Genomic DNA, 26,431 nt, shown 5'->3' with positions numbered 1-26,431 from the left:
TATTTCAGTGTATATTTTAGACATAAGTGATTTACCTGTAGTCTGTGCAATCTCAGTTCTGTAATTTAAAGAAAAGGGAAAAACACTGCTACACCAATAAACCAACCATGGCCTTTGACAGTACCTCAACTGTTGCCTTCTTTCAGTTTCTTCCGTTTCATATTTATCACAACACTTAAAATATGACTTAAAATGCCCTCCTTCTGTGCAAGTGTATGGGAATTTTAATGTCATTTTATTAACCACCAAGAGAAAAATGCTGTTTGTTTGAAAATTAATAGCAAAGCTCTCCGCTAAATGTCATGATTTGAGATATTATTCATGTCCATACTGTAGCACAATGTGCGCATTACGTGCCTGACTTGGGTGCTTGTTTAAATCCCTAACCTTAAGTATAAGCAATGCTTTATAAAGCTTTCAAAACCAAAAACAGACATACAAAATTTTATTTTATAATTTTATTTTTCGCACACATATAGGTCGCACACCTTTTATGAACATCCACATAGTTACATGAGCAAAGAAGAGGAGAACCAAATTATTTGAATTCAAGGCATCACGCTGTCTCAAAACCATTCAGATTTATTCTGTCAGGCTTAATACTCTGTAGTCTAGGCCAGTGGAACTGCTTGTGTAGTAAACACTGTGCTTAATGGCAGTCATATTATGCATCACATGATGATACTTTAATCCCACCAAACTGAATCATGGCCAGGGTATGTGTCAAGGTTGTCAGGGTTAATCATGGATTGCAGCAAGTGCAAAAATTAGTGTCTGCCATTCTCTTTCCACAGCGTTTACACAAATGATTACACAGCATGGAGGAAAAAGTATGCAAGATATTTCCCAGAACAAGATTCACCCCAACAATAGTGCTGTAAATTCGTACTGTCCTATATTTCACCCAAAAAAGGAAGTTCTGTCATTATATTCTCAACTTAATCTAATTTTTAACCTGTTTGCTTTTTCCCCCTGCCGAACTCAAAACTGGAATATTTGCAGAACCTCTTTTAAGTTAATTTTGTGAGAAAGACCAGCATTCTAACATAAAAAACTGAAGTAAAAGCCTACATTTTAAACAGGGTTGAGTAAATGATGACACAATTTTCATTTATGGATGAACTTTCCCTTTAAATTATGAATAGGCTGCTCTCAATTGTTAGCTTACTCTAAATTCCATTTCCCAGTGGAATGGCACAAAGAAAACTCCCCAAACCTCTGAATTTACACAAGAAACTAGCATTGTTCATTTCATCACAAAGATCAGTGAATCTGTGCAGAAGTCTCAGAGGAAAATTTGCTTTAGCTGTAAGCAGCAGACTTATTTTTGCTTTCGTCAGCTATATTGACAGAAATAACAATGCAGATTTCTTTGATAAATTTCAGAGGTTTGTGAAAGCAGCTTACAGGATTTTTGAGGAGCGTTTCTATAGTTTGAGATCTCTTTCACCCAGGGAGCTGAAACATTCTTCTATAGCCTGCTCTGAGACCCCAGACAGGGTAGAAGGTTTCCACTTTGGACTCTGGTCTTTATCGATTAGTACTGCAAGCAGAGAGGGAAAAAAATCGGACAGTTATGCACTGACAATATACAGAAATGTGAGAAACTCATCATCTCAAATGTAGTTTTAAAACAAATATGAATTAATCATAAACATACTATGATAGACACATCATATGGGATATTTCCAGAAACATTAGATGATAGAAATGTGTATGTAACATATATATGTGTAAAATGTGTAAAAAACTTTAATTTTATGGATTATTCTGGCAGAGCATTATACTTCAAGATTGCTTTAATTTACAAAATTTTTAATGTCTTTGAATTTAAATAACTCAGAGAAATGTATTCTTCAGGTTAATTCAATTTAATTCAACATCCTATGGTTGTGGCCAATTTAATTCAAATTTCAAACCATGACTTTAAAGACTTTAAATCTGACCAACCCTTTAAAATCAACATTCTGATTTGATACACCTTATATACAGTTTATTAATAGGATCTAATATGTGAATTTTTGAAGAAAAGGTGTCTTACCTGCTCTGACTCCCTCATAAAAATCGTTACCTCTCTGCAAAGCAAGAGTAAAAACTCATGACACAAATAACAAATACTTCCCCTAAACTAATAACTGGCATGTGAAAAATGTGCCAACACAGCTTTGAGGTGATTTGATTTGGGTAATGAAATGATAAAGCATAGCATTTACAGGAAATTGCATTACATACCATACAGGCCTGACTGAGTCTATACTCCATCACCAACACCGCCTGCAAACTCATTCTCGCTCCTTCCTGAATCTGCCTGAAAGTTAACTTCAGTGAGGTTGGGGACATTTTGGCCAGAGTCTGTAAAATCCAATACAAAAACCCAAATTTAATAATGAAAATAAATAAATAGCAATTTAAATATCCAACTGTATCAACAAAGTATCATCTTTTTGTTTTACAACATGAAAGCCAACAGAGAGCATGCTGATTTGTGTGGCAGTAATGAACGTGGATTGAAAAATGCAAAATAAAAAAAAGCAAATTCAAAAAACGTTAATCTGAAATGTACGGTGGCCGAGAGAGCTCAACGTGCTGCAAATGACAAAACACATGCAAAAAGGTAAATAAACACCTGCAAATTAAGAAAACATCTTCAATTTGACAACCACACGCATTGCACAACCAAATACAGAAACGCGCTGCAAATTCTCACTAAAACAACCAAATACAGAAACGCGCTGCAAATTCTCACTAACACAACCAAATACAGAAACGTGCTGTATTTGCATCACATTTCTGTATTTGCATCACATTTCTGTATTTGCAGTGCGTTTCTGTATTTGCAGTGCGTTTCTGTATTTGGTTGTGTTCTGAACATTTGCAGTGCGTTTCTGTATTTGGTTGTGTTCTGAACATTTGCAGTGCATTTGTGGTTCTGTATTTGCAGCGTGTTTCTGTATTTGGTTGTATTCTGAACATTTGCAGTGCATTTCTGTATTTGTTTGTGTTGTGAGAATTTGCAGCGCGTTTCTGTATTTGCTTGTGTTCTGAACATTTGCAGTGCATTTCTGTATTTGTTTGTGTTGTGAGAATTTGCAGCGTGTTGTCAAATTGATGAAAATGTTTTCTTTATTTGTAGGTGTTTTTTTTCTATTTGCATGTATTTTTTTTCCCATTTGCACGTGTTTTTTTTTCATTTGCAGCAGAATTAGAATTGGATAGACCGAGTAGCTAAAGTTTTTATAATTTAATTTTTAATTAGTTTTAGATTTGATCAAAGACCTTGAAAGACTTATAAAACAGTGGATGGATGGATTTTTGCTGAAGTTTTCACAAAAATGAACAGACGCTGCAAAAATGTGTCGTTTTGGGTGAACAAGGTCATAATTTTAAATAATACATACATACATACATACATAAATACATCTAAAATAAAATGAAAAAAAAAAAAAAAATATTGAGCTGGTGAAAACATGAAATGGTCCAGACATAACCAAAAAGTATGAACAGGGAGGTTACACAAGGGTAATGGCCAAGTGAACTGTTGAAAAAATGAGGCCCCACATGAGCAGAGGACCAGTCCATGAACAGTGTTTGGAGAGAACCTTGCATGACCTGTTTGGTCGTAAAACTTCAAATTCAATTCAAACGGCATGTTCTGTTTATATCAGGGTCACTTTGTATTATACAGTATAATGAGGTATTACGATTATTTATTTTGTAACTTTGTTTAGGTCATGAAAGGACAAAAACAGCAGAACAGGAAACAGAATTTCACTCAAAAAATAATAGTCCAGACATATACTGAGCAACAGCAACTGTAAATATTCAACAATAAAACAACACAATGTCAAACATCAATTTCTTATCTACAGCTCACTCTAAACAAAGTCATGCATGACAAAGTAGCACTATGGGAGGAAAAACAGAATGGCTTTGAAATACTAATGAGGTATAATATGATTCAGGGCCCATTACGCAATAGAAGAGAGGGTTTGCATGCAGCAGAGAGCACGCAGACCTCAAATGAGAAGCCATACGCGCTCATTCTGTATCTCACTAAACATCCCAGAAACCATCAAACGCTTTACCCAGCTGCAGGAGCAGACATGGAAACACACTCCTATATGAAGAACAAACCAAACCTTGCTATGACCTTCTCTATTGCCATGACATTTTATGAGATTCATTAAAACATCACTTGCAGTAGGGAGTACATGTGAGTTTCGTATGGGTCTTACACTGCTAAATAATTGAATAATTTATCCAGAAAGTAATATATAAAAAAATACTATCATAATTTATTCACCTCATGTTGTCCCAAACCTGTATCACTTTCTCTTTTCTGTAGTACACAAAAAGGCCATTAAGGTCATATACTTGCCATTCTTTTCAATATAATGAAAGTGAACAAGGACTAGGGCTGAGGGCTGTAAAACATCGAAGTGATTAAAACAAAACAAAAAAATTAAACAAAATACAAAAATATAAAAAAACACCATAGAAATATTATAAAACTGATCTATCATAAAGCATACACTATATTCCATCTTCTAAAGTTGTAAGTAATTTTCACTTTTGGTTCATTATTTTGTGTGTTGTTTAGTCACCCTCCCTGAACCCACCTCAGTCTGTTTGAGTGCAAAAGCAGAGCCATCTTTCTTAAGGTTCTCCATGATCTCCTCCACACTTCCAGCTGAAAAGAGCCTGAAACAACAGAACAACAACAGTCCTACAAACACAAACATGTATAAAAAACCCATCTGTGGAAGTTTTCTGCATCATGCTCATCCAGTCAAGCCAAATTAGTCATCAGATTTAATCCTGGGACAGCAGATTAGTGCAGCATCAACTGATGTTATGTAAGGCTCATATGCTATGCAGAGTCAAACTCCACAAAAACAGGTAAACAAGGGCTGTATAGGCTCATGGCAATTTGTTCCACTAAACGCTCAAGCACCCGGAAGGGAACACTGCATGGTCATGGTGGAAACTGAGTTTTGGAGCATGTCCAGTGTTTATCAGTCTGATCATTTCAGGACTTTGATCAACAAACCCAACTTTTTCCCTGTGAGTGGAATTATGGGCCTTTCAGAGTGCCATAAATTGCCTGGAAGTTTCCAAATTTAACCAGAACCTGAAGGCTGGTGTCTAAAGCTTATCCAGTGAAACAGACACAAACCCAGAAGTATAACTAATCGGTTTCAAAAGTGTGAAGTGTACAGATATTAGGCCAGCACTGCTCCTGCAGATGATTTTGACTCACAGCTACCACACTGTCACCATCACAGTATGCAAATAGTGCAGTTACACAATTACTGAGTCACTCATACTTAAATATTACAGGTTAAATACAATGCTGATTTATACTGGAGCTGGGAGATATAGCTAATGTTCAAAAGTTTGTGGTTTGTGTTTAAAATTAAAACTTTTATACAGCAAGGATGCATTCATTTGATCAAAAGTAATGGTAAAAACATTTATAATGCTACAAAAGGTTTCCATTTCAAATAAATGCTGTTCTTTTGAACTCTTTACTTACCAAAGAATCCTGAAAAAAAAGCATCACTTGTGAAGTATCACTTGATCACTTTTGATAAATTTAATGCATTCTTGCTGAATAAAAGAAATAATCTTCTATCCCCTAAACTTGTAATGGTAGTGTGTCATGGTTTTCACAAAATTATTACTGTTCTCAACATTGATAATGATAGGAATGTTTATTAAGCACCAAATCAGTATATTAGAATGATTTCTTAAGGACAGAGTGATACAAAAAAGTGTACATCTACAAAAATTGCACAGTATAGACATTTAAATATTTTATATCTATATAAAGTTTTGTCCTCTTTTTCATTTTTCAGTAAACAGAATTATCAACATTTAACCTACAATTCTGATCATTAATTCTTGTGGACTGATCCAGAATCTCAAAAGAATTGCAACATAATGTTGAACCAAACTATATATAATTTTTTTTTAAAAAAAGCATGAAAACATTAACACTGATTCTTAATTATAAATGTTTGATCATTCTGAAAAGATGTAAAAAATAAAAAAATTGTAAAAAACGTAGTGCACTTACACTGGAAGCCTATAGGGCAAGTGTAACGAACGTTTTATAACATCACTAAAACCATACATGACTATTTCAAAAGCAATATCAGCCTGAAAATTATACTTAAATGATACTTTAAACCTAACACCTAACCACAGGTTAATTTTCCATTTCAAGGGAGAGCTTTAGTTTCATTCTATTTTGGGTTGGATATAATAAAGCAAGGAGAGAAGAGCGTTTAGGTTTACCTGTCGATGGCCTCTGTCTGTTCTTGCAGCACAAAAGGTTTCTCAGCATCCAGACAGCTCTGAGGAGACATAACAGCAGTCTGTGTTTAAACACCAGCTGAAGCACATATACAGGGCTGTATTTCAACCCAGACAACTGCAATCCTCAACTATTTGTGTGAGGTCATTTTTGTTCCTGTCAGACACCATGGTTGTGTCTGATGCTGAAGAATAAGCATAAGAAACATTTTTCAAAACCATAAAAAAAAATCCACATTTTGACTGGTAGAGCATATATAAACTAGCACACTGTTGGCTGACTGTTTCAGATTCAAGCCATTTATCATTTCATCTTCTGTGTAGGCGTGCACCGCTGGTCAAACTAATTTACACCCTCCTAGTGCTTAAAAGCTGTGACATGAATCCCAGTGACATTTCATTTCACGACTGCTCTAGAGATACACAGACATGGATATACTGTATCTATTTCAATACATTGACACAGAATCCGTAACATGGAATCACAGTTCACTGTGTCAAAGTGTCTATATTCCTCCCTTATCTGCTCAGGTCTGGATACACCCCATCTAATCTTCAGTATCAAACAATTTACAGGCCTTAAAGTACAACATTGATGAACAAAGTTGAAATGAGTGTATGGTTTTATGGTTTAGTGACAGCTGCTGTATATAAAACTCTCTTTGAAGCAGGAGCATTGGCAGACATAAATAACATCCAGTGCATTTTAATCATAATGCAAAGACTACCTGTAAATAATCACAGTGTTTGGATTTTTAATTAGGCTACTATTACAATCTGTTGAGAATAGAAGAGAATAAAATAAAAGGAATGACAAAAGAGGTCTGGGAAGGGTCTGTGAAAGTGCTTTGTCCGGAGCATGAAAGTCCCTCCCTCCCGAGGATCTCTGGAAAGGTTTGTGATGTAAAGACTGTACGAGTCACAATAATCCTCACTTAGACACTCCTGTTCGGCACACACAACTTCACAGCATTAAACACAGATGGCCATAAATCCATACCACCAAGCCATAATGAGTGTAATGAGTATAGTAAAACACAGCTTTTTGAGGACTTTGAGCTTTTGGACGGTCTTGCTACTGTCACGGAACTGAACTTCATGTTCATTATAGCATACTGAAACCTGGGACCAAAAGTTGTTGTCACATTTTTCTAAATTATATAGAAAATATTTAATCAATTAGAAATTGTAATTCACAGAGGAAACAAAGTCAATCAGCTTTGAAACAACACATGGTGGGTAAATGATGACAGAATGTAATTTCGGTGAAATGGTCCTTTAATGTGAGAAAATCTTCCACATTTGTGTCGCCAAGTACATTTGGTGCTTGCTGAACATTTAATTGTAACTATATAAAGATCCACTGAAAGCAAATCCATCAGTGTTGTATACTGTTGTTATGGTGACAGCTTACACAAGTCCACCACTGTGTAGTGTAACAGCAGGCACTCAGGTTGTAAAAGTTTTTAAAAAGGGTCACGTCTGTTTTTGCCACATACCTGTTCCTGATAAGAATCCAGAAGTTGGGCCACATCACTGTTAGATGGAGACTTCAGATCAACAAGATCCTTCTGGAGAGACACAATCTGATGGGTGAGACAAATGATAAAACTCTCAACATCACAGGTAGAAAAAATCTAGTGGGTCTAGATCAGAGACTGAAGAGAAGGGAATTTTTACAAGGTGTTTCCTGATGGGCAGGGGCACAATGATACACAACATTAAACAGCAAAACGTAGTGTGTGCAGGACAGCCTTTTAGGGACCACAAGTGTGCTCCCAACATTGCGTTTAAAGGTGCAGTCACTTCAGCTAAAGTTTGCATACAAAAATAGGTCCATTGTCAACAGTGAGGAGATATATGAAACACTGCTCACATAGAAGTCACTATAAAAACCAAGCGGCTTCTAGTGTCATCAGCACAGACAATTTGCAGAAATCTGCATGAGGAACTTTTTCGCCCTCACATGAAACTCCTAATTGCATGGATAATTTCTCACAGGGAATTGTAAGCCTTTATTCTTTCTCAAGCTGCTTTGGAACTACAGTACAGGTCAAAAGTTTGGAAACATTACTATTTTTAATGTTTTTGAAAGAAGTTTTTTCTGCTCATCAAGCCTGCATTTATTTGATCAAAAATACAGAAAATAAATGTAATATTGTGATATATTATTACAATTTAAAATAATTGTTTTTAAATTTATTATACTTTAAATTATCATTTATTTCTGTGATGCAAAGCTGAATTTGTATGATCATTATCACATGATCCTTTAGAAATCATTCTAATATGATGATTCATTATCAAAGTTGGAAACAGTTCTGCTGCTTAATATTTTTTCAGAACGTGATACTTTTTTAGGATACTTTGATGAATAAAAAGTAAAAAAAAAAACAAAAAACAAAAAAAAAGAAGCTATGTTTTTAAAATATAAATATTTTGTAATAACAATATACACTACTGGTTAGTAATTTGGGGTCAGTAATTTTTTTTCTTTCTTTTTTTTAAATAAAATCAATACTTTTATTCAGCAAGGATGTGTTAAATTGAAAAAAAAGTGATAGTAAAGAAAATATATTATTAGAATATATATTATTAGAATTTTTTTTTTTTTGAATAAATGCAGTTCTTTTTAACTTTTTATTCATCAAATATATTAGACAGCAGAACTCTTTCCAACACTCATAATAAATCAGAATATTAGAATGATTTCTAAATGATCACGTGATAGACTGGATGTTACATGTGACACTGAAGGCTGGAGTAATGATGCTGAAAATTCAGCTTTGCATCACAGGAATAATTTTTTTTTTTTTTAAATTAAGTATATTCAAATAGAAAACTACTATTTTAAGTTGTAATAATATTTCACAATATTACTGTTTTTTCTGTATTTTTGATCAAATAAATGCAGGCTTGATGAGCAGAAGAGACTTCTTTCAAAAACATTAAAAATAGTAATGTTTCCAAATTTTTGACCTGTACTGTATACGCACTGTGAAACACACTACACTAACATATTGAAGAGAATGCATTACACTAGGATATAAAAGGAAGAATGGCATTTAATTCTCCCATCAGGTTCCCACATGTTGGAAACAATTGATTTCTTCCACTTCTGACTACTGGATAAGGTTTTAAAGAGACTGGACTTGGAAAGAACAATTTCTAATCAATTATATATTTCATAGGATTAGAAAATGTATATTCATTATAGAAATCCCATGTTTTTTCATTATTATTTTTTTTTAATTTCATCTTATCAAATTACACAGATTTCCAGGCCTAAAAATCACAATTTTAAAATTCCCTGACCCTTGTGGTCTGACTCAATATATAATTGTCAGGGTTGTGTTACATTGCTCATAAAACAAACTGAATCAGCTCACGACTAGTTCTGCGCTACAAACTAACGCCCTGTCCTCAGAGCCCTTTTGTGGTTATTTTTATCACAAGTCACTTCTGTGTGTAGCGTGTACACCAGATCCTGCTGGTGATCTGTCATTGGCCAGAGGATGTGTGTGTGTGTGTGTGTGTGTGTGTGTGTGTGTGTAGGCTTGTATGCCCCTCTCTCCAGCAGTGCCAAGCCCTGGTCCTCATTTTCACCTTTGGCACATGAACTGGGCGTAGTGTCAGGGCTCAGTTGCCCCCTGCTGCCGAAAGCTCGCTGGCAAGCCTGCGAAAAGCTGACTAAGTCCTCTCCTTTCAGTAACTTCTCTCATTTCAGCATCAAATGCATGAACTGCAGCCCAAAAGCCCAGGAGGCCAGCACCAGCACAGCTCCCTTCCAGTCATCATTACCTTGAATTTGAGTTTCATCCTTTCGAAACAGTCTTAAAACTGTTCTACAATTGTAATAGCTGCTTCTTAGCACTGTGTCCTAACCAGGAGCTGCATGTCAAACCATTGCACAACGTGAAACAATCACAGCCAATATGTCAAATATGGCTTTGTCTATGATGCAGATTATAAATATATATTATATAAAATGTTTTATATTATACATTAATATAATAAATAATATAAAAAAATAATAAATTAAAATCTGTTAGATATAATATTTTTTATATATTATTTATAAAAATATAAAATATTTTATTGTACACAAAATTAATGGAAGCTGACAAACTGATGCAAGGGAAAGAGCCAATTATTTGGACAATCGAATATCTATTTAATCTCAAAATGGCCAAATATTGATCAATCTCTAGTCTATGTGCATTACCTTGTCAGACTGCACAAAGTGAGTAGCCAGCCCGACCCTCTGAACATCTCTCCCTTTGAGGCGGAACCCAGTCAGGGCGAGAAAGAGGCCCAGTTTGCCTTGAAGTCTGGGCAGGAAGTAGCCACCACCAACATCGGGGAACAGACCTATAGAAACAAAACACACAAAACAAAAGCCATTTAGAGCATGACATGAAGCACAAATCTGGACACAAATATCCCAATAATTTTCTCCACTGAAAACAACAACAACAACAACAACAACAACAACAACAACAACAACCAACAACAACAACAACATATTATTTAAATATTAAATAATTGATTGAACTGCTTCATGGGATGACTAGTTGATTTTCTTTTAGTATAGTCTGTAATTTCAGTCTGCATGTTTTTTCATATTTTCAAACAATATTTTACACTGAATCAAATGTGCTGTAATTCAGAGCTGGGTGGTTTGGTTCAAGGCTTCTTTATTGAAGATTATTATTATTATTTTTTAAATCCTTACTGTGAAAATGAATGCAGAAAAAATAATTACGAACTCAAGGTCAGTGAACAAACGGTTCGGCGATGTACAATGGTGTGAAAAAATTGTTGCCCCCTTCCTGATTTCTTATTTTTTTGCATGTTTGTCACACTTTAATGTTTCAGATCATCAAACAAGTTTAAATATTAGTCAAAGATAACACAAGTAAACACAACATGGAGTTTTTAAATGAAGGTTTTTATTATTAAGGGAAAACAAAATCCAAAACTACATGGCCCTGTGTGAAGAAGTGTTTGCCCCCCTGCTAAAACTGTGGTTTATCACACCTGAGTTAAATTTCTCCAGCCACACCCAAGCCTGATTACTGCCACACCTGTTTACAATCAAGAAATCTCTTAAATAGGACCTGCATGACAAAGTGAAGTAGACCAAAACATCCTCAAAAGCTAGACATCATGCCGAGATCCAAAGAAATTCAGAAACAAATGAGAAAGAAAGTAATTGAGATCTATCAGTCTGGAAAAGGTTATAAAGCCATATCTAAAGCTTTGGGACTCCAGCGAACCACACTGAGAGCCATTATTCACAAACGGGAAAAACATGGAACAGTGGAGAACCTTCCCAGGAGTGTCCGGCCGACCAAAATTACCCCAAGAGCACAGCGACGACTCATCCACGAGGTCACAAAAGACCCCACAATAACATCCAAAGAACTGCAGGCCTCACTTGCCTCAGTTAAGGTCAGTGTTCATGACTCCACCATAAGAAAGAGACTGGGCAAAAATGGTCTGCATGGCAGAGTTCCAAGACGAAAACTGCTGCTGAGCAAAAAGAACATAAAACCATGTCACAGTTTTGACAGAAAACATCTTGATGATCCCCAAGACTTTTGGGAAAATACTCTGTGGACTGACGAGACAAAAGTTGAACTTTTTGGAAGGTGTGTGTCCCATTATGTCTGGCGTAAAAGTAACACCGCATTTCAGAAAAAGAACATCTTACTAACAGTAAAATATGGTTGTGGTAGTGTGATGGTCTGGAGCTGTTTTGCTGCTTCAGGACCTGGAAGACTTGCTGTGATAAATGGAACCATGAATTCTGCTGTTTACCAAAAAATCCTGAAGGAGAATGTCCGGCCATCTGTTCGTGACCGCAAGCTGAAGTAAAATTGGGTTCTGCAGCAGGACAATGATCCAAAACACACCAGCAAGTCCACCTCTGAATGGCTGAAGAAAAACAAAATGAAGACTTTGGAGTGGCCTAGTCAAAGTCCTGACCTGAATCCTATTGAGATGCTGTGGCATGACCTTAAAAAGGTGGTTCATGCTCAAACCCTCCAATGTGGCTGAATTACAACAATTCTGCATAGATGAGTGGACCAAAATTCCTCCACAGCGCTGTAACAGACTCCTTGCAAGTTATTGCAAGTGCTTGATTGCAGTTGTTGCTGCTAATGGTGGCCCAACAGTTATTAGGTTTAGGGGGCAAACACTTTTTCACACAGGGCCATGTAGTTTTGGATTTTGTTTTACCTTAATAATAAAAACATCATTTAAAAACTCCATGTTGTGTTCACTTGTGTTATCTCTGACTAATATTTAAATTAGTTTGATGATCTGAAACATTAAAGTGTGACAAACATGCAAAAAAATAAGAAATCAGGAAGGGGGCCAACAATTTTTGACACCACTGTATTTCAATCCGTAACGATTGGTCCTCGCTACTCTTTAAAAAAAAAATAAAAAAATTCACCGTTTAAGCCACATAGGGACACTACACTACAAATATAAAATAATTGAAACAATAAGTCAAATTATGAATTATTGAGTCAAAAGTTAAATTCTTTAAATATTAACATTTTCTATAAATATTTTTTACACTATTTTCCAGGCACCTGCAAGGGGGTCCTTTGCCCCTAGTTTGTAAAACCCTTGCATAAACAGTTATCAAATGCATTGTTCAGTCTGCAGGATGTGGTTATGAAATGGCATAGTGTGGTGCTACAATCTTATTAACCCAATGTGCTTTTTTTAGTAGCAAGGGCTGAGAAAAATAACATAATTTCCCTCACACACACACAGTATGAGGTACAATTTTGAATAAGGCGGGACAGGATTAGGTCCCCGACCTGATTCCAAGAGGCAAATGTAATATCATAAATGCAGATTAAGCTTGCCGTTGTCTCGTGGCCGGCATAGTTTTAAAACTCAAATAGCCCCATAATCCATCAGCAGAAGGGGGTGAAAGGGCGGAACCAGGTTGCAGACGGGGAGAGGGGGGCATTTTCGGCACACAGATGGCTGGCACACTGTCAGAGAAGGTGCCACCATGGGCGAATGCCACAACTCAGCACAAAAGGCTCAAGGCTTCTGCTACCATGCTGTTCATGTTGTTTTTTTTCCTTCTGGAATCCCACTTAGCCTGGTGCATTTAAAGCATACAGGACAAAAAAAAAATCAGTTCTTCAAACCACTTTAAAACTGCACAAGATTCCCAGCACCACTTCTTTCCCAGAAACGTGTAAACACTATCAAAACATTGTTTGTTTAAGAGACACAACATGGTAACAGTGGCTCAACCAATGGTGTTAGTTAGGGGTTTTTTTTAATCTATGGCAAATAGACAAACATGTTTAAAACCTGTTTAAAACATTTGCCAATAAATCATTATTTAAGCAGATTTTCATAGAAACTTTTATTACGCTGTCAAGTCCAGGGTTATTATTGCTAGCTAAAACTAAAACCATAAAAAACATTTTTCTGTACTTTTCCGGGACAAAATAACTAAAATAAGATTAATTATTAAAATTATTTATTTAATTTATTATGGAAAGTGAAACTTAACTCTATAGGGGTGGTTGGATTTATTCATGCACGTTAAAATATTTATTTGAAGCTTCTTTCTTTTCAGATTATTATTTATAGCATTCTTTTAATAGGCTGTATATTAACTTATTGGGAGAAAATTGCACAGACCCTATTGAAAGAGAGCTGAACTGGATGATGAAATCACTGAATCATCAATGAACTGACTTTAGCTGAAAATGACTCTGTTATTGTCCCCTTGCATTATTGACAAACTATTTTCCTGTTTGACCCAGTAAAGCTGCTTTGACAATCAGTATTGTATAAAGCACTATACAAATAAGGTGTATATTAAGGTGACTTGACTTAACTATAGCAAATTGGCAAACATACAGCATTGACTAGAGTCTCATCTGAAATAAATAATACAATAAAAAAAATGTAATAGGCTATTTTTTTTATCAATAGGTGAATTGAAGATCCACACAAATGATGTGCACATGATGATGTAGTACTTGTTTAACCACCTCATGTCAAGGAAGAAGAACTATAAGGAAGTACCCGGCTACAAGACAAATTAATCTGCCCACCTTACCGCAGAATAAACCATTAAAACAATTGCAAACCCAAAGAGGATTATTCATTTAGTTGGGGTTGAGAGACACAAGCTCTTAATGGAATTAGCGGGTAATGGCACAAAGACACTGTGCATTCACTCGATCAAATACACACACACACACACACACACACACAAACACACACACACACACACACACACACCACACCACACGTTGCTGCCAGCAACACTCTGTTTAAGTGACTCCTTCTTTGTTTTTGTGAAAAGTGGGGACATCCCATAGGCGTAATGGTTTTTATACTGTACAAACTGTATATTCTATCGCCCTACACCAACCCTTCACCTAACCCTACCCCTTACAGGAAACTTTGTGCATTTTTACTTTCTCAAAAAAACTAATACTGTATGGTTTATAAGCGTTTTGAAAAATGGGGACATGGGTTATGTCCTCATAAGTCACCCTCTCCTTGTAATACCTGTGTCATACCCATGTCATTATACAGAGTTGTGTCCTGATATGTCACAAAAACAAACACACACACACACACACACACACACACACACACACACACACACACACACAAACGTGTAAAGATGCTCAACAGATGTGTCACAGACCGTGATTAGCACTACTTCCTGCCACTCTAACAGTTCCGCAGGGAGTCTTTGCCCACGGCTTGCAAGAGTGAAGGACATTGTACAACTCAGGAGGAAATGCTGTAAAATTCTCTCATTAAGAGTCCAGAATGATTTACAATAGCCGAGGCAGACATCTTCCTACATGTGTAGGAGCATGTGATGGGGCAAGGGCAAAGTATTCATCACAGACAATCTGATTTATACCGCATCAAGGCTTCAGAGATACCATTCACAGCGTGTGATTAGAACATGGAATGAAAAGATGCACGAAAAATCTAAAGCATGTGCAATAAAAGCGAGATGCAGCACACATGGATGAATTCTAGGAGGATGCTTATGAAAGATGGATGTGGAAACATTCACTTTGGACCCAAAAATGAACATTTTGTCTTCATTTTCTTAACTTCAGGTCTAACCACGTATTTTCTGGATAAGTAAGTGATGACAGAATTTAACATTTTAAAGTAAGAAATTAATACTTTAATTCAGCAAATATGCATTAAATTGGTCAAAAGTGAAAGTAAAAAAAAAAAGTTACAAGAGATTTTTATTTCAAATAAAAAGTGTTTTTTTGAACTTTCTATTCATCAAAGAATCATAGAGAAAATGTATCACATGTATTTTTGATCAAATAAATGCAGTCTTGGTGAGCATAAATTATCAAAAACATTTCAAAATCTTACGGATCCCAAACGTTCAGTAGTGTTAACGGTAGTGTAAATCATGCTTAAAAAAAATTATAAAAATGATTAGACAACAAATTACCAAAGCAAGTTGCATCTACAAGAAATTTTTGCAATGACAATGGTCTGAAGGTGATTTGTAGTGCTGAAAGTGTCAAAACTTCTTGTCTTGATTTTGAAAAAACATATATATTTACAACCTTACAAATTTGGCAATTACTTAAAATACTTTGTTCTGTAACACAATTTATGTCATTATGAACTGAGCTGTCCACCTACACCAGATGAGAGGTTAGGAAATTAAATCTACATACTGCAGGGCAAGAATCATCTGTTGGCTCCAGGGTTGGAACAAGACCCACCCACTTACATATCAGCGGCAGATTGATCGGATGCCGTCCACATCGCCAGAATTCCTTCCATGAGCAAAAGGGAGATTCACGATGTCTGTGGAGTGCTTTAGCATGCCGCTCATTCAGAGACCACAAGCATCAGACAGGTGCTTCGATCCGCACCATCTCGCAACACTGTTTCCACATAAAATTGACCTGACCGATCTGCTGTGAAAGATTGCTTTTGGGTCAGGACTTTGGGCCAGGGAATGAAGCAGATCACAAAAGTTTTTTTTTTTCAGCTACAAGAAATGTGTGCTGTGTCATCTCACGCTGGTCTGCTTGAAATTTGGCTGGTCATGAGTTGAAAGATTGGACATATCTAACAGTCAAGATGCAAAGGAATATTTGTGTAACATTTTTGTAGGAAAAGCACAAAACTCAATGTAATTATAAGTGGAATAAATAATTTTAAAAAATAGATTGCTTCTTAAAGGAATAGTTCACCCACAAATGAAAATGTACTGAAATTGTACTCACCCTCAGGCCAAGATGAGTTTGTTTCTTCACTGGAACAGATCTGGAGAAATTTAGCATTACACCTGCTTACCAATGGATCCGCTGTAGTAAATGGGTGCCATCTGAATGAGAGTTCAAACATCTGAAAAAAAGCCATCACAATAATCCACAAGTAAACGTCAGTTAAGTTAAGTTAATCAATCATTTAAGGTCTTGTGAAATGAAAAGCTTCATGTTTGTAATAAGCAAAATCATAATTTTTAAGACATCATAAGACATTTTTAATCATAAGACATTCAAACCATTGGTTCTAGCTAAAATACGAGTCCTCTATCCATAACATTGCTTCCTTCAGTAAAAAGTAGTTTAATCTGAATCAGGAGAGAAATATACACAGATCAAGCACTGTTTACCAGCAAAAACAGCTGTAAACAAATATGTAAACAGGAGATAGACTGAGGGAAGCATTATTATGGATTAAGCTATGTTTTAGCCAGAAACAGCAATTTAAAGTTAAAATACCCTAATGATGAATTTGTTTCTTACAATCACTCAGTTTTTCACTTCACAAGATATTAATTGATGGACTCAAGTCATGTGGATTATTATGATGTTTTATCAGCTGTCTTAACTTTCATTCTGACGGCACCCATTCACTGCACAGGACCCACTGATGAGCAAATGATCTAATGTAAATGTAAATTTCTCTAAATAAGTTCCTATAAAGAAACAAACTCATTTACATCATGGTTGACCTGAGGGTGAGCAGATTTTAGGCAATTTTGGGTGAACTATTCCTTTAAATCGATATGCCAAAACTACAGTTTCTTTTTTGGCAAATGGTATGCTTTACATTCACTTGTCACATCTATTTTTTTGGATGAAGTACTATTGATTCCTGTGAAGCCAAAGCCATCTTGCATTATTAATGAAAACTCAGATTATAACCCACTTATAGCCCACAGGGAGAGAGGAACACAGGCTGCCTCTTACCAATCCCCGTCTCTGGCATGGCAAACAGTGTCTTCTCAGTGGCCACACGAAACCGTCCATGAATTGAAAGACCCACGCCCTGCAGAGAAAAAAAAACCCCGGTACAGATCAATAATTGGGTACAATGTTCACAGACCAGATGGAGAGAGCTGTAGAATGAGGGTTCAAATCCCCAAATCCAATTAACTATAAGACACTACAGCAATATTTCACCCAAAAATAAAAATTAATTAATTATCCTCATGTTTCAAATCTGTATGTATGGTTCATATGACTTGTGTGTCTAGATATACACTACCTTTCAAAAGTTTGGGGTTTGCTCAATTTTTTTTTTTTTATGTTTTGCATTTCTTTGATCAGAAATGCAGTAAAAATATTAATATTGTGAAATATAACTACAATTTAAAATTATAGTTTTCTATTTTAATGTTTTAATATGTAATTTATTCCTGTAATAGAAAGGCTTAATTTTCAGCATCATTACTCCAGTCTTCAGTGTCACACGATCCTCCAGACCAGAAATCATTCTAATATGATCTGGTGCTGAAGAAGCATTTCTTATTATTATCAATGTTAAAAACAGTTGTGCTGCTTAATATTTCTGTGGAAACCTTGATGTTTTAAAGCCTATGGTCACTATAAATTGTCATGTTAGGGAAACAATCTATATGAATATGTCAAAATTCTCCTATTGTGTGAAAATACAGAATGTGCAGCAGAAAAAGAGTGGACAAAGTATACCATATGTACAGTGTTAGAACTTAAGGCTCTTCCTAACCACTGTAACCATAGTGAAACACCAACACCACGTTTGATGATTTAGTAGTGTATGAGACCATAAATCACGACATAAACCATAAACAGCAGACGCAGGAATGGAATAACAAACAGTCACTGATGTACAGCACACTGTATTTTTATGTGCTCTGAAACTCCACAGCTTGTTCACAAACCGTGTAGGATTAGAAACAAATGGTGCACATGACACAACAACAACAACAACACAGCAACCCTTGCAGACAGCTGATACTCTTGGTGCATTACAGACACAGCTGAACAGTTGTCAGGTCTTTTAGCACAAATAAATGACTATTTTTGAAATTATCAATATTGGCCAAATATCATCCAGAAATCAATCTCATATGGCCATTTGATGTCCAAGAAACATTTCTTCTCATTATTACTTTTAATGTTGAAAACAGTTGTGCTGCTTAAAGGGATACTCCAACCCAAAATGAAAATTTTGTCATTAATCACTTACCCCCATTTCATTCCAAACAGTAAAAGCTCCATTCGTCTTCGGAACACAATTAAAGATATTTTGGCCACAAGAACGTGCTGTTTTCTTTCAAATCAAAGCTAAATAAATGTAGAAACAGCACATCCTTATGGCGCAGTTGACACAGAAGAGCATACGCAGCATACGGTGATATGGAGAGACACAGAGGAGACCACTGACAAAGGAATTGTTGAATAAAGTTATTTTTCTTTTCTTCACTTACAAAAAGTGTTCCTGTTGCTTCATATAACCCAGATTGCACGTCTGATGACAGATGGGGTATTCTGATGACGACTTTCATACTTTTTCTGGACCTTGACACTGCTATTTACTTGGCAGTCTATGGGACAGTAACAGGCCTCCCGGTTTTCATCCAAAATATTTTAAATTGTGTTCCGAAGACGAACAGAGCTTTTACGGGTTTTGAACGACATGGGGGTAATTGATTAATGACAAAATTTTCACTTTGGGATGGAGTATCCCTTTAATATTTTTGTGGAAACCATTATACATTTTTTCCAGAATTCTTAGATGAATAGAAAGTTCAAAAGAACAGCATTTATTTGAAATAGAAATCTAATATTTCAGCTACAAAATACTGATATTGAATCTTGCTACAAAATATAATATTGTAATATTAAACATGTTTTTACTGTGACATTTGATCAAGTTAATGCACTCTTCCTGAATAAAATTATTAATTTCTTTCCAAACAATTAAATATAATGACCCCCATGTTTTTTTTTTTTTTTACGATAGTGTATATTAACGTTATATCAACCATCAACCTTGCTCTGTAGATAAATTATTCTCAAAAAATTAGAAGCAACTTCTGAAGAAAACATTCTGGACTATCAGAAAGCGCAAAATTTGAAAACTTTTCATTACACAAAATAAAATGGCCAAGAGTCTACAACTTATTCATTGTTGCCACTGCAAAGCTCCACCTGATTCTGTCATAAAAAAGATCCACAAATGAGTCTAAGACAGCATCGTCATCTTAATCACTTCAATATATTTAGCTGATGTGACTCATCAGATCACAGAGCATGACTGACATGGACTCATCTAGTTAAAGAAAATACACATCATAAAATCAGTTATTATGAAACCAACTGGGGGCTGCGTTCTCAACGGGCTGCTCATTTAGAGACAATAATCATCTTCTCCTGGGGGATTTGCGAAGCATGTTGTGATCAGAGAAGCCCATATGTCCCCTACATGAAAACTCATTAGGGTGATTATGATAAAGTGAGAACAACCATCCAAACTGTCACACAGCCAAAGCAGAAGCAGAAGAAATGAATAAACTGTCTGAATAGTTTGGTAACAGCATTTTCATGTATAAACGGGAAGCACATGTTGTAGCTGGAAGCATCAAATCATTCACCTAGAAGCGGTGGAAACTTTCATCGGTTGTCCAAAACGTTTGGCTGGAATCCGACCGAAAATTTGCGGACAGCTTCTAAATTTAAGAATCAACTCCAGGATGGAAAACAGTACCTATCAAAAACACAAGCCTCTCCTCTTTAGGAGACTAATATGGAACATAAATGTAGCCAAAAATTTAATCTGGTGGTTTTCTAATATGAAAGCGTTCTGGAATGTTTCATCACAGATATCCTAAAAGAAGGCAAACCGCTTTATCACTTGGCAAACCTCTGAATCTAAAAATGCCAGAGGTGGAAATATCTAAAAAGCTCCTGTTAACTTAAAAGAGAAAATTCATGCTTAAACACAGCCACGGGTTAGAATCTAGTTCAAAAGTTCCTACACCACTGTTCAAAGGTTTGGGGTTTCTTTTTAAAAACTTCACATTTTTATTCAGCAAGGATACATTAAGTTGATCAGAAGTGACAGTAAAGACATTTATGTTTTATTTAAGACATTTATAAAGATTTCTGTTATTTTGAACCTTCTATTCATTTATTTCCCTGTCTCTCTGTAAAGAGCTAGAAATAAAGATGACATCAGATGATTCTGAAAAAAAAATGTTGCAGTTTTCACAAAAACAATAAGCTGCACAATTTTTGTTTATATTACATTGATTATAATAAGAATTCTTTGAGTATCAAATCAGCATATTAGAATGATTTCTGAAGGATTATTTGACACTGAAGACGAGTAATGACTGATGAAAATTCAGCTTTGATCACAGGAATAAATTATATTTTACAATATATTCACATATGTTGTGCATTTTAACAATATTTCAAAATATTAATGCTCTTGTATTTTCAAATAAATGTAGACTTGGTGAGCAGAAGAGGCTTTTAAAAAAACATTAAAAAGCAACCCCAAATTTTGAATGGTAATATAACTTCTATGCCCAACAAGGTCAAAAACATACATAAGTAGAAGACAACAGTTTATACTCATGTCCACTATAGAGAAAACAAAGTTACATTATGAAATGTGGTCTACATATTTCAGAATGGAACAGTGCACCAGTTCTGTGAAGCTAGAAGCACTCAAGCTGCCTTTTTATATAACATATATATGCCATTCTCTTTCTGGTCCTCTGTTTTACTGCATCTGTCCTGTGGCTCTGCTTAACTATGATTTACCATATGGTGAGCATCAAGCTACAGAAGCACTTAAGGTTTGATTTTCATTACATAAATGAGATGGTCAAAATTAACTCAGCACAGGTCAAATGAAAGATCTTTTGAATGTGAGTTTAATGATTTATTTGGTAACACTTTAGAATAGGGAACACTTATTCACTATTACCTACAACATTTCCCTCAATAAATTCCTAATTTGCTGTTTATTAATAGTTTAGGTATTGGGTAGGATTAGAGATGTAGAATAAGGCCATGTAGAATAAGGCATTAATATGTGCTTAATTAGTACCAAAAAATGGCTAATGTTGTAGTAATGTGCATGCTAATAAGCAACTAGTTAAGAGACATAAAAATAAAGTGTTACCATTTGTTTAAATCTGAAGTTGATCTGGCCTACTTCTAACTGCTCCTCCAATATCTGTAACACAGAATTTATTATTATTCGTCTTTTATTCATAACAGTTGCCCCCATGAGTGTGGTGTCACATCCTGCTGCCCATATTCTTTGCAAGGTCCAAAAAGTAGTTTTGCAAGCTGTGACTGGAAATTAACTCTGTCCCAAAAGACTAAACACAGATGCACAAGTTAATGAGAATGCAGCTTCAGTGGGGACCAAAAGACTGTCGTTATAGTGATCCACAAATGCTGACTATGTAATCAAAGCAAAAGAGTATCTTACAAATGCTAGAAATATGCAGAATAAAAAAAAAAAAAAAAAAAAAAAAAAAAAAAACATGAATAGCTGATAAGAAGCGATGGTCAGGAAGATTTTAAAGGTGCGGCGCAGCCACCCTCTGACAGGGTTGTGTGAGGAATCAAAGAGATGCTCATAGATCACACTGAGCCACCGACTGATACCCTGCAGGTGTGAGATATGATGTTACGCCTCATATCTGAGTGACTGCATATTTCTTCTATTACTAAATGTGTTCCATAAACAGTGATTCAGCTGGACCACTGGAGAAAATCATTCTGATGTTCATGGTGATTTATTGGATAATCTACTACCACATATACTGATGCGACTATTATGCCTACCTCACATCTCTAAATAGGGTTTCTGGAAAGCTGATTTAGAGTAAGTATGAGAGGAACTCATAGACACTTCAGGGTGTTAAAACTAGATTAGAATTGCTAAAGAAACATTTCTTTATATTATAAAACTGGATTAGAATTGCTTAAGAAACATTTCTTTATATTATCAGTGTTAAAAAAATGTTTTATACAATTTATTTATGAACGTCTTTGTTATCACTTTTGATCATTTTAATGTGTCCCTGCTGAACCAAAGTATCAATTTCTTAAAAAAAAAAAAAATTACTGACCCCAAATGTAGTGTGGATGCAATAATTACAACTGAAGACAACAAACAATTTAGTATGCAAATAAATACAAAGAGAACCAATCACAAAAAAGTATGCAAATAATGTTTACACCTTTGCTAGCTGTTAAATTATGAATAGTGAACATTCTGTCAACCCAATTCAGCAGGAGATTTTCAGGGTTTTATCTTAAATTTATTAAAAACTATACCGTTAATAACAGCTACAAATATTTAACATAACGGAGACTGCTAATAAAATAAATAAATCAACTAAAAAGAACAAAATTACAACTATAGCTCATGGCAGAGTCGATCCTCCCTATACGCAAAATAAGCAAGCTGCTTAGGGCCCCCAAAACACCAGAGGGCCCACTTGCTCTCAAAGATGATTTCATTTTTGTTTTTGAATTTGGCCAGCGGTTATGAAAACATGAATGATCACTTCTTTTAATGCAGTGCGTGGTTGCCCTTTCTACGTAAAAATCAGTCACATAATGTAATGTGAATGTCGTACAGTCTTGCTTGAGACTAAAAAAACGTGTTGAAAGTGTACCGAGCCACGAAATAGACACTTTTTGTCAATCGCTTTCCGTGAGCGTGATTCGAGACGGAGTGAAACATTTCATTCATTTGTTCATTGCCACTCATTCCCACTCATTCGTTCATGCAATGATAAATTTCCAAAGAAGAAACAAAGTCATCTACAACTTGGATGGCCTGAGGGTGAATAGTTTTCTTTTTGGTCGAACTATTCCTTTAAGCATTAAAAGGAATTTTAGGCACCTCTCAATTGCCCCCCCCACCCCCCAATTAATAATTGATTTAAAATTTTGAGTAGAAATTTTTGAATACCGATCATTTGTGATGCATCTCTAATTGCAACTGTAATTATTAAATGAAAGACTTTTGGGTCTAAATGTAATGTACAACATGAATGTAAATATAAAGTGTTACTCAAACACAAATCCAAAGCCTACCATTGGGAGGACACTTGAGAACTGATTTTTAAGAAACCCAAAGATTGTGTGCAAGATCAGCTCACTGCTGACACCTACTGGATAACATACACAGTGCAGGACAGAAATTAAGAGGATTAAAAGAGGGGTTTATGACTCATAGTGCGTCGACTGGCTTGCAGCTCATATGGTCAAATATGACTGCATAATATTGAAAATTGCACTAAGAATACATATAATAATAGCTCATGGGTCCTTACGTCTAAGTATTTTCATGCATATGTTTACAAATGAAAATACATAGATTGTGCATCATGCATGAAGCCAGTATCAATAAGTCCTTCTGTTTTTGGACAAATTCATAGTGACAAAGTGAAAAGAATGGTACAGTTATATATACTGTTATATAAAAAGCAGGATGTTTTGTCCTTCAATTATTTTGATATTTTGTAAAAACAAGACAAGCTGGCCCACATTGCCTCTGGCCCTCTGGTTCCTTTAATGCCATATTCTGCTAAATTAAAACAGACAGCACCACCTGCTGGTGAACTTGTGCAGCAAGACGAGCATTTCAGATAAATACTTACTCCCCCCATTGTAATTCCATCGATTAGAGCCACATACGGTTTCTGATATGTACCTAAGAAGAGTTAAAATCAATCAATCAATCAATCAATCAATCAATCAATCAATCAATCAATCAATCAATCAATCAATCAATCAGTCTGTTCATTAAACCTCAAAATCTGCAACAGAAGTGTGAAAACATACCAATAGTGTTGTTAAGAATATATTCCTCACGGAATAAGTCTTGAGTGAGAGAATCACCTGCTTTTCCAGCTTCTGTGATAGCTGGGAAAATATTTTTTTGCATTTCATTGTGAATGTCAGATCTGTTTGACTGTATCATTTATGCATTGATCCGTTTAAGAGTGAATGAAAAACCAAACTGCATGATTATCTTACATAATTACCTCTGATATCCCCACCAGCACAGAACGCCTTGTCCCCTGCTCCTTTAATGATCACTAGATCTGTTTCTGAGTCTTTGTCCCATTTCTACAAAAACACAATGATTAAAGTAGGTTAACAGTTGGATTTGGTGATCAAATAGGGCTATTATTGATGTTGTGAGAAAGCTTTCCAGTCTCCCCTAACCTTGAGCTGAGGGTAGATGTGTCTGATCATGGTGAGATTCAGAGCATTGAGAGCTTTGGGTCTGTTTAGTGTAATGACTCCAGCGTTCCCAACTTTCTCAAACAGAACTTCAGACCCCGCTTTAGTGGACATCTGAGACACAGTAATAAAACAATATTCAACGGGAGAAACATGTAGAATTAATACGATATTACTAAACTAAAACATGTACATCACAAGCTGATTAAATAATAATAATAATAATAATAATAATAGTATATATAAGACATCAGATGAAAAAAGGCCAAATTATTTCAAGCAGAAATAGATACCAGACCAACAGACTTTTAGGGTCATAAAAAAATTAATTGAAAAGGATCATACTTTTAGTTAAGTGTGCCCATACTCCATACTGGCTGAAAAAATGTAGCATGAATACAGATGCCTGCTTAGGGCTCAAACTTACCACGTGTCCTTGTATTCTCTGCAATCTGCAGGCTGATCGTAATCTGTATGAGATAAAAATCAACCGTGGTGTTATTGTTTTTTTGTAAAACTTAACATCAAATTGTTATACATATTGTCGGGTAATGGTTTCAAAATTATTCAATTAAAGGCAACAGAACATTCTGAAACTGAAACCTCAAATACACAGTATGTTATTATTGTTTATTTATTTATGTTCATGCCTTTCATTAGTAGACAAGAACCCAATGCACAACATTTTCTATATGATGCATTAGGTGTAGACTGCTTCTATATGTTTTAAAACCTTTTAAAGTATGTTTTGCTGGGTTCAATTTATGCAAACATTTAAACGACCCTTTCCTTACTGTATTAGCTATTGTGTTATATTCATAAGACAACGTCCAAACTTTATCTCATTCATTATTTTTTTTAAAAAGAGACCTATATAATATTTCTTTAATCCTGGAGTCTGTATGCATCACACCTGTGAGATTTGAGGAACACTCACCTGCGCGCAGATGTTAAGATTATTAATGCCATGGTTAAAACTCTGATCCAGGTGATGTTCTGGATCACTGTACAGAGAGGTTTCTCCCTGTCTGTCGCCCCTGCTCATTGGCCATGCTCCATGATGTCATGGTGGCGCGACACCAGCGAGGAAATCTCGCGATGTGTCACAACTGCCGAACACTGCCCACTACAGTATCATTCGCGCTTTGCTAATAAACAACATCACAGATTATGCTCTTCTTTCATAGAAAAAAACAAAACAAACAAGTATACAAGTATACGCCAATTAATTATGTTACGTATAAAGCTACATTTAACTTTAAAAAATGGATTTGATGACTCTGAAAAGGAGTAAACTCCGATATAAACCGGTTCTGTAAAGAGGCGTTTGAGTTGCTACGCAACTGTACCCAGTCTGCTCCCTTTCATGAGTGTTTACGACATTATTCGGTATTAATCCTAACTATTTTTTAAGCTTGACATATGTGTTAACTGTTCTTTTGTGGAATATGTCCAGAAAACAATGGTGCATCTGGTCTGGCAATGTCCCTATGCCATCACTTTCTGGAAAGATCTGTCCCGATACATTTCTGTTAATCTTATTGCTGATT

The 26,431-nt window shown here is 35.5% G+C and overlaps 1 protein-coding gene across 2 annotated transcripts; it reads right to left on the bottom strand.

Annotated features, from left to right (window-relative positions):
* Window positions 1-443: 443 nt before the first annotated feature.
* hibch (3-hydroxyisobutyryl-CoA hydrolase) lies at window positions 444-26,189 on the bottom strand. Of its 2 annotated transcripts, XM_042764165.1 has the most exons (14): window positions 25,819-26,189; window positions 25,309-25,351; window positions 24,864-24,995; window positions 24,680-24,764; window positions 24,477-24,557; window positions 24,293-24,345; window positions 17,580-17,658; window positions 10,544-10,689; window positions 7,818-7,904; window positions 6,301-6,359; window positions 4,620-4,701; window positions 2,233-2,352; window positions 2,042-2,075; window positions 444-1,543 (listed from the first exon to the last, which is right to left on the bottom strand). In XM_042764165.1, the coding sequence occupies exons 1-14, from the start codon at window positions 25,848-25,850 to the stop codon at window positions 1,428-1,430; spliced, it is 1,149 nt and encodes a 382-aa protein (XP_042620099.1). In that variant the 5' UTR covers window positions 25,851-26,189; the 3' UTR covers window positions 444-1,427. The 2 variants fall into 2 exon arrangements, with proteins under 2 accessions (XP_042620099.1, XP_042620100.1); XM_042764166.1 differs by lacking the exon at window positions 25,819-26,189 and having other exon boundaries at window positions 25,227-25,351.
* Between the last annotated feature and the right edge of the window lie 242 nt (window positions 26,190-26,431).

This window comes from Cyprinus carpio, chromosome A9, assembly GCF_018340385.1.
Source record: "Cyprinus carpio isolate SPL01 chromosome A9, ASM1834038v1, whole genome shotgun sequence".
In the NCBI taxonomy this organism is placed as follows: Eukaryota; Metazoa; Chordata; class Actinopteri; order Cypriniformes; family Cyprinidae; genus Cyprinus; species Cyprinus carpio.
Note: the sequence above shows the minus strand (reverse complement) of the source record. Positions and strands in the feature narration are given on the sequence as shown.

Excerpts from the sequence above, each read along its gene's own strand:
- hibch (XM_042764165.1), bottom strand. The coding sequence starts at position 25,850 with ATGGCATTAATAATCTTAACATCTGCGCGCAG. Across the intron at positions 17,659-24,292 it reads ATGGAATTACAATGGGGGGA|GGCGTGGGTCTTTCAATTCA; the intron begins GTAAGTATTTAT and ends TTTTCTCTGCAG. Across the intron at positions 6,360-7,817 it reads TGGATTCTTATCAGGAACAG|AGCTGTCTGGATGCTGAGAA; the intron begins GTATGTGGCAAA and ends ATGTCTCCTCAG.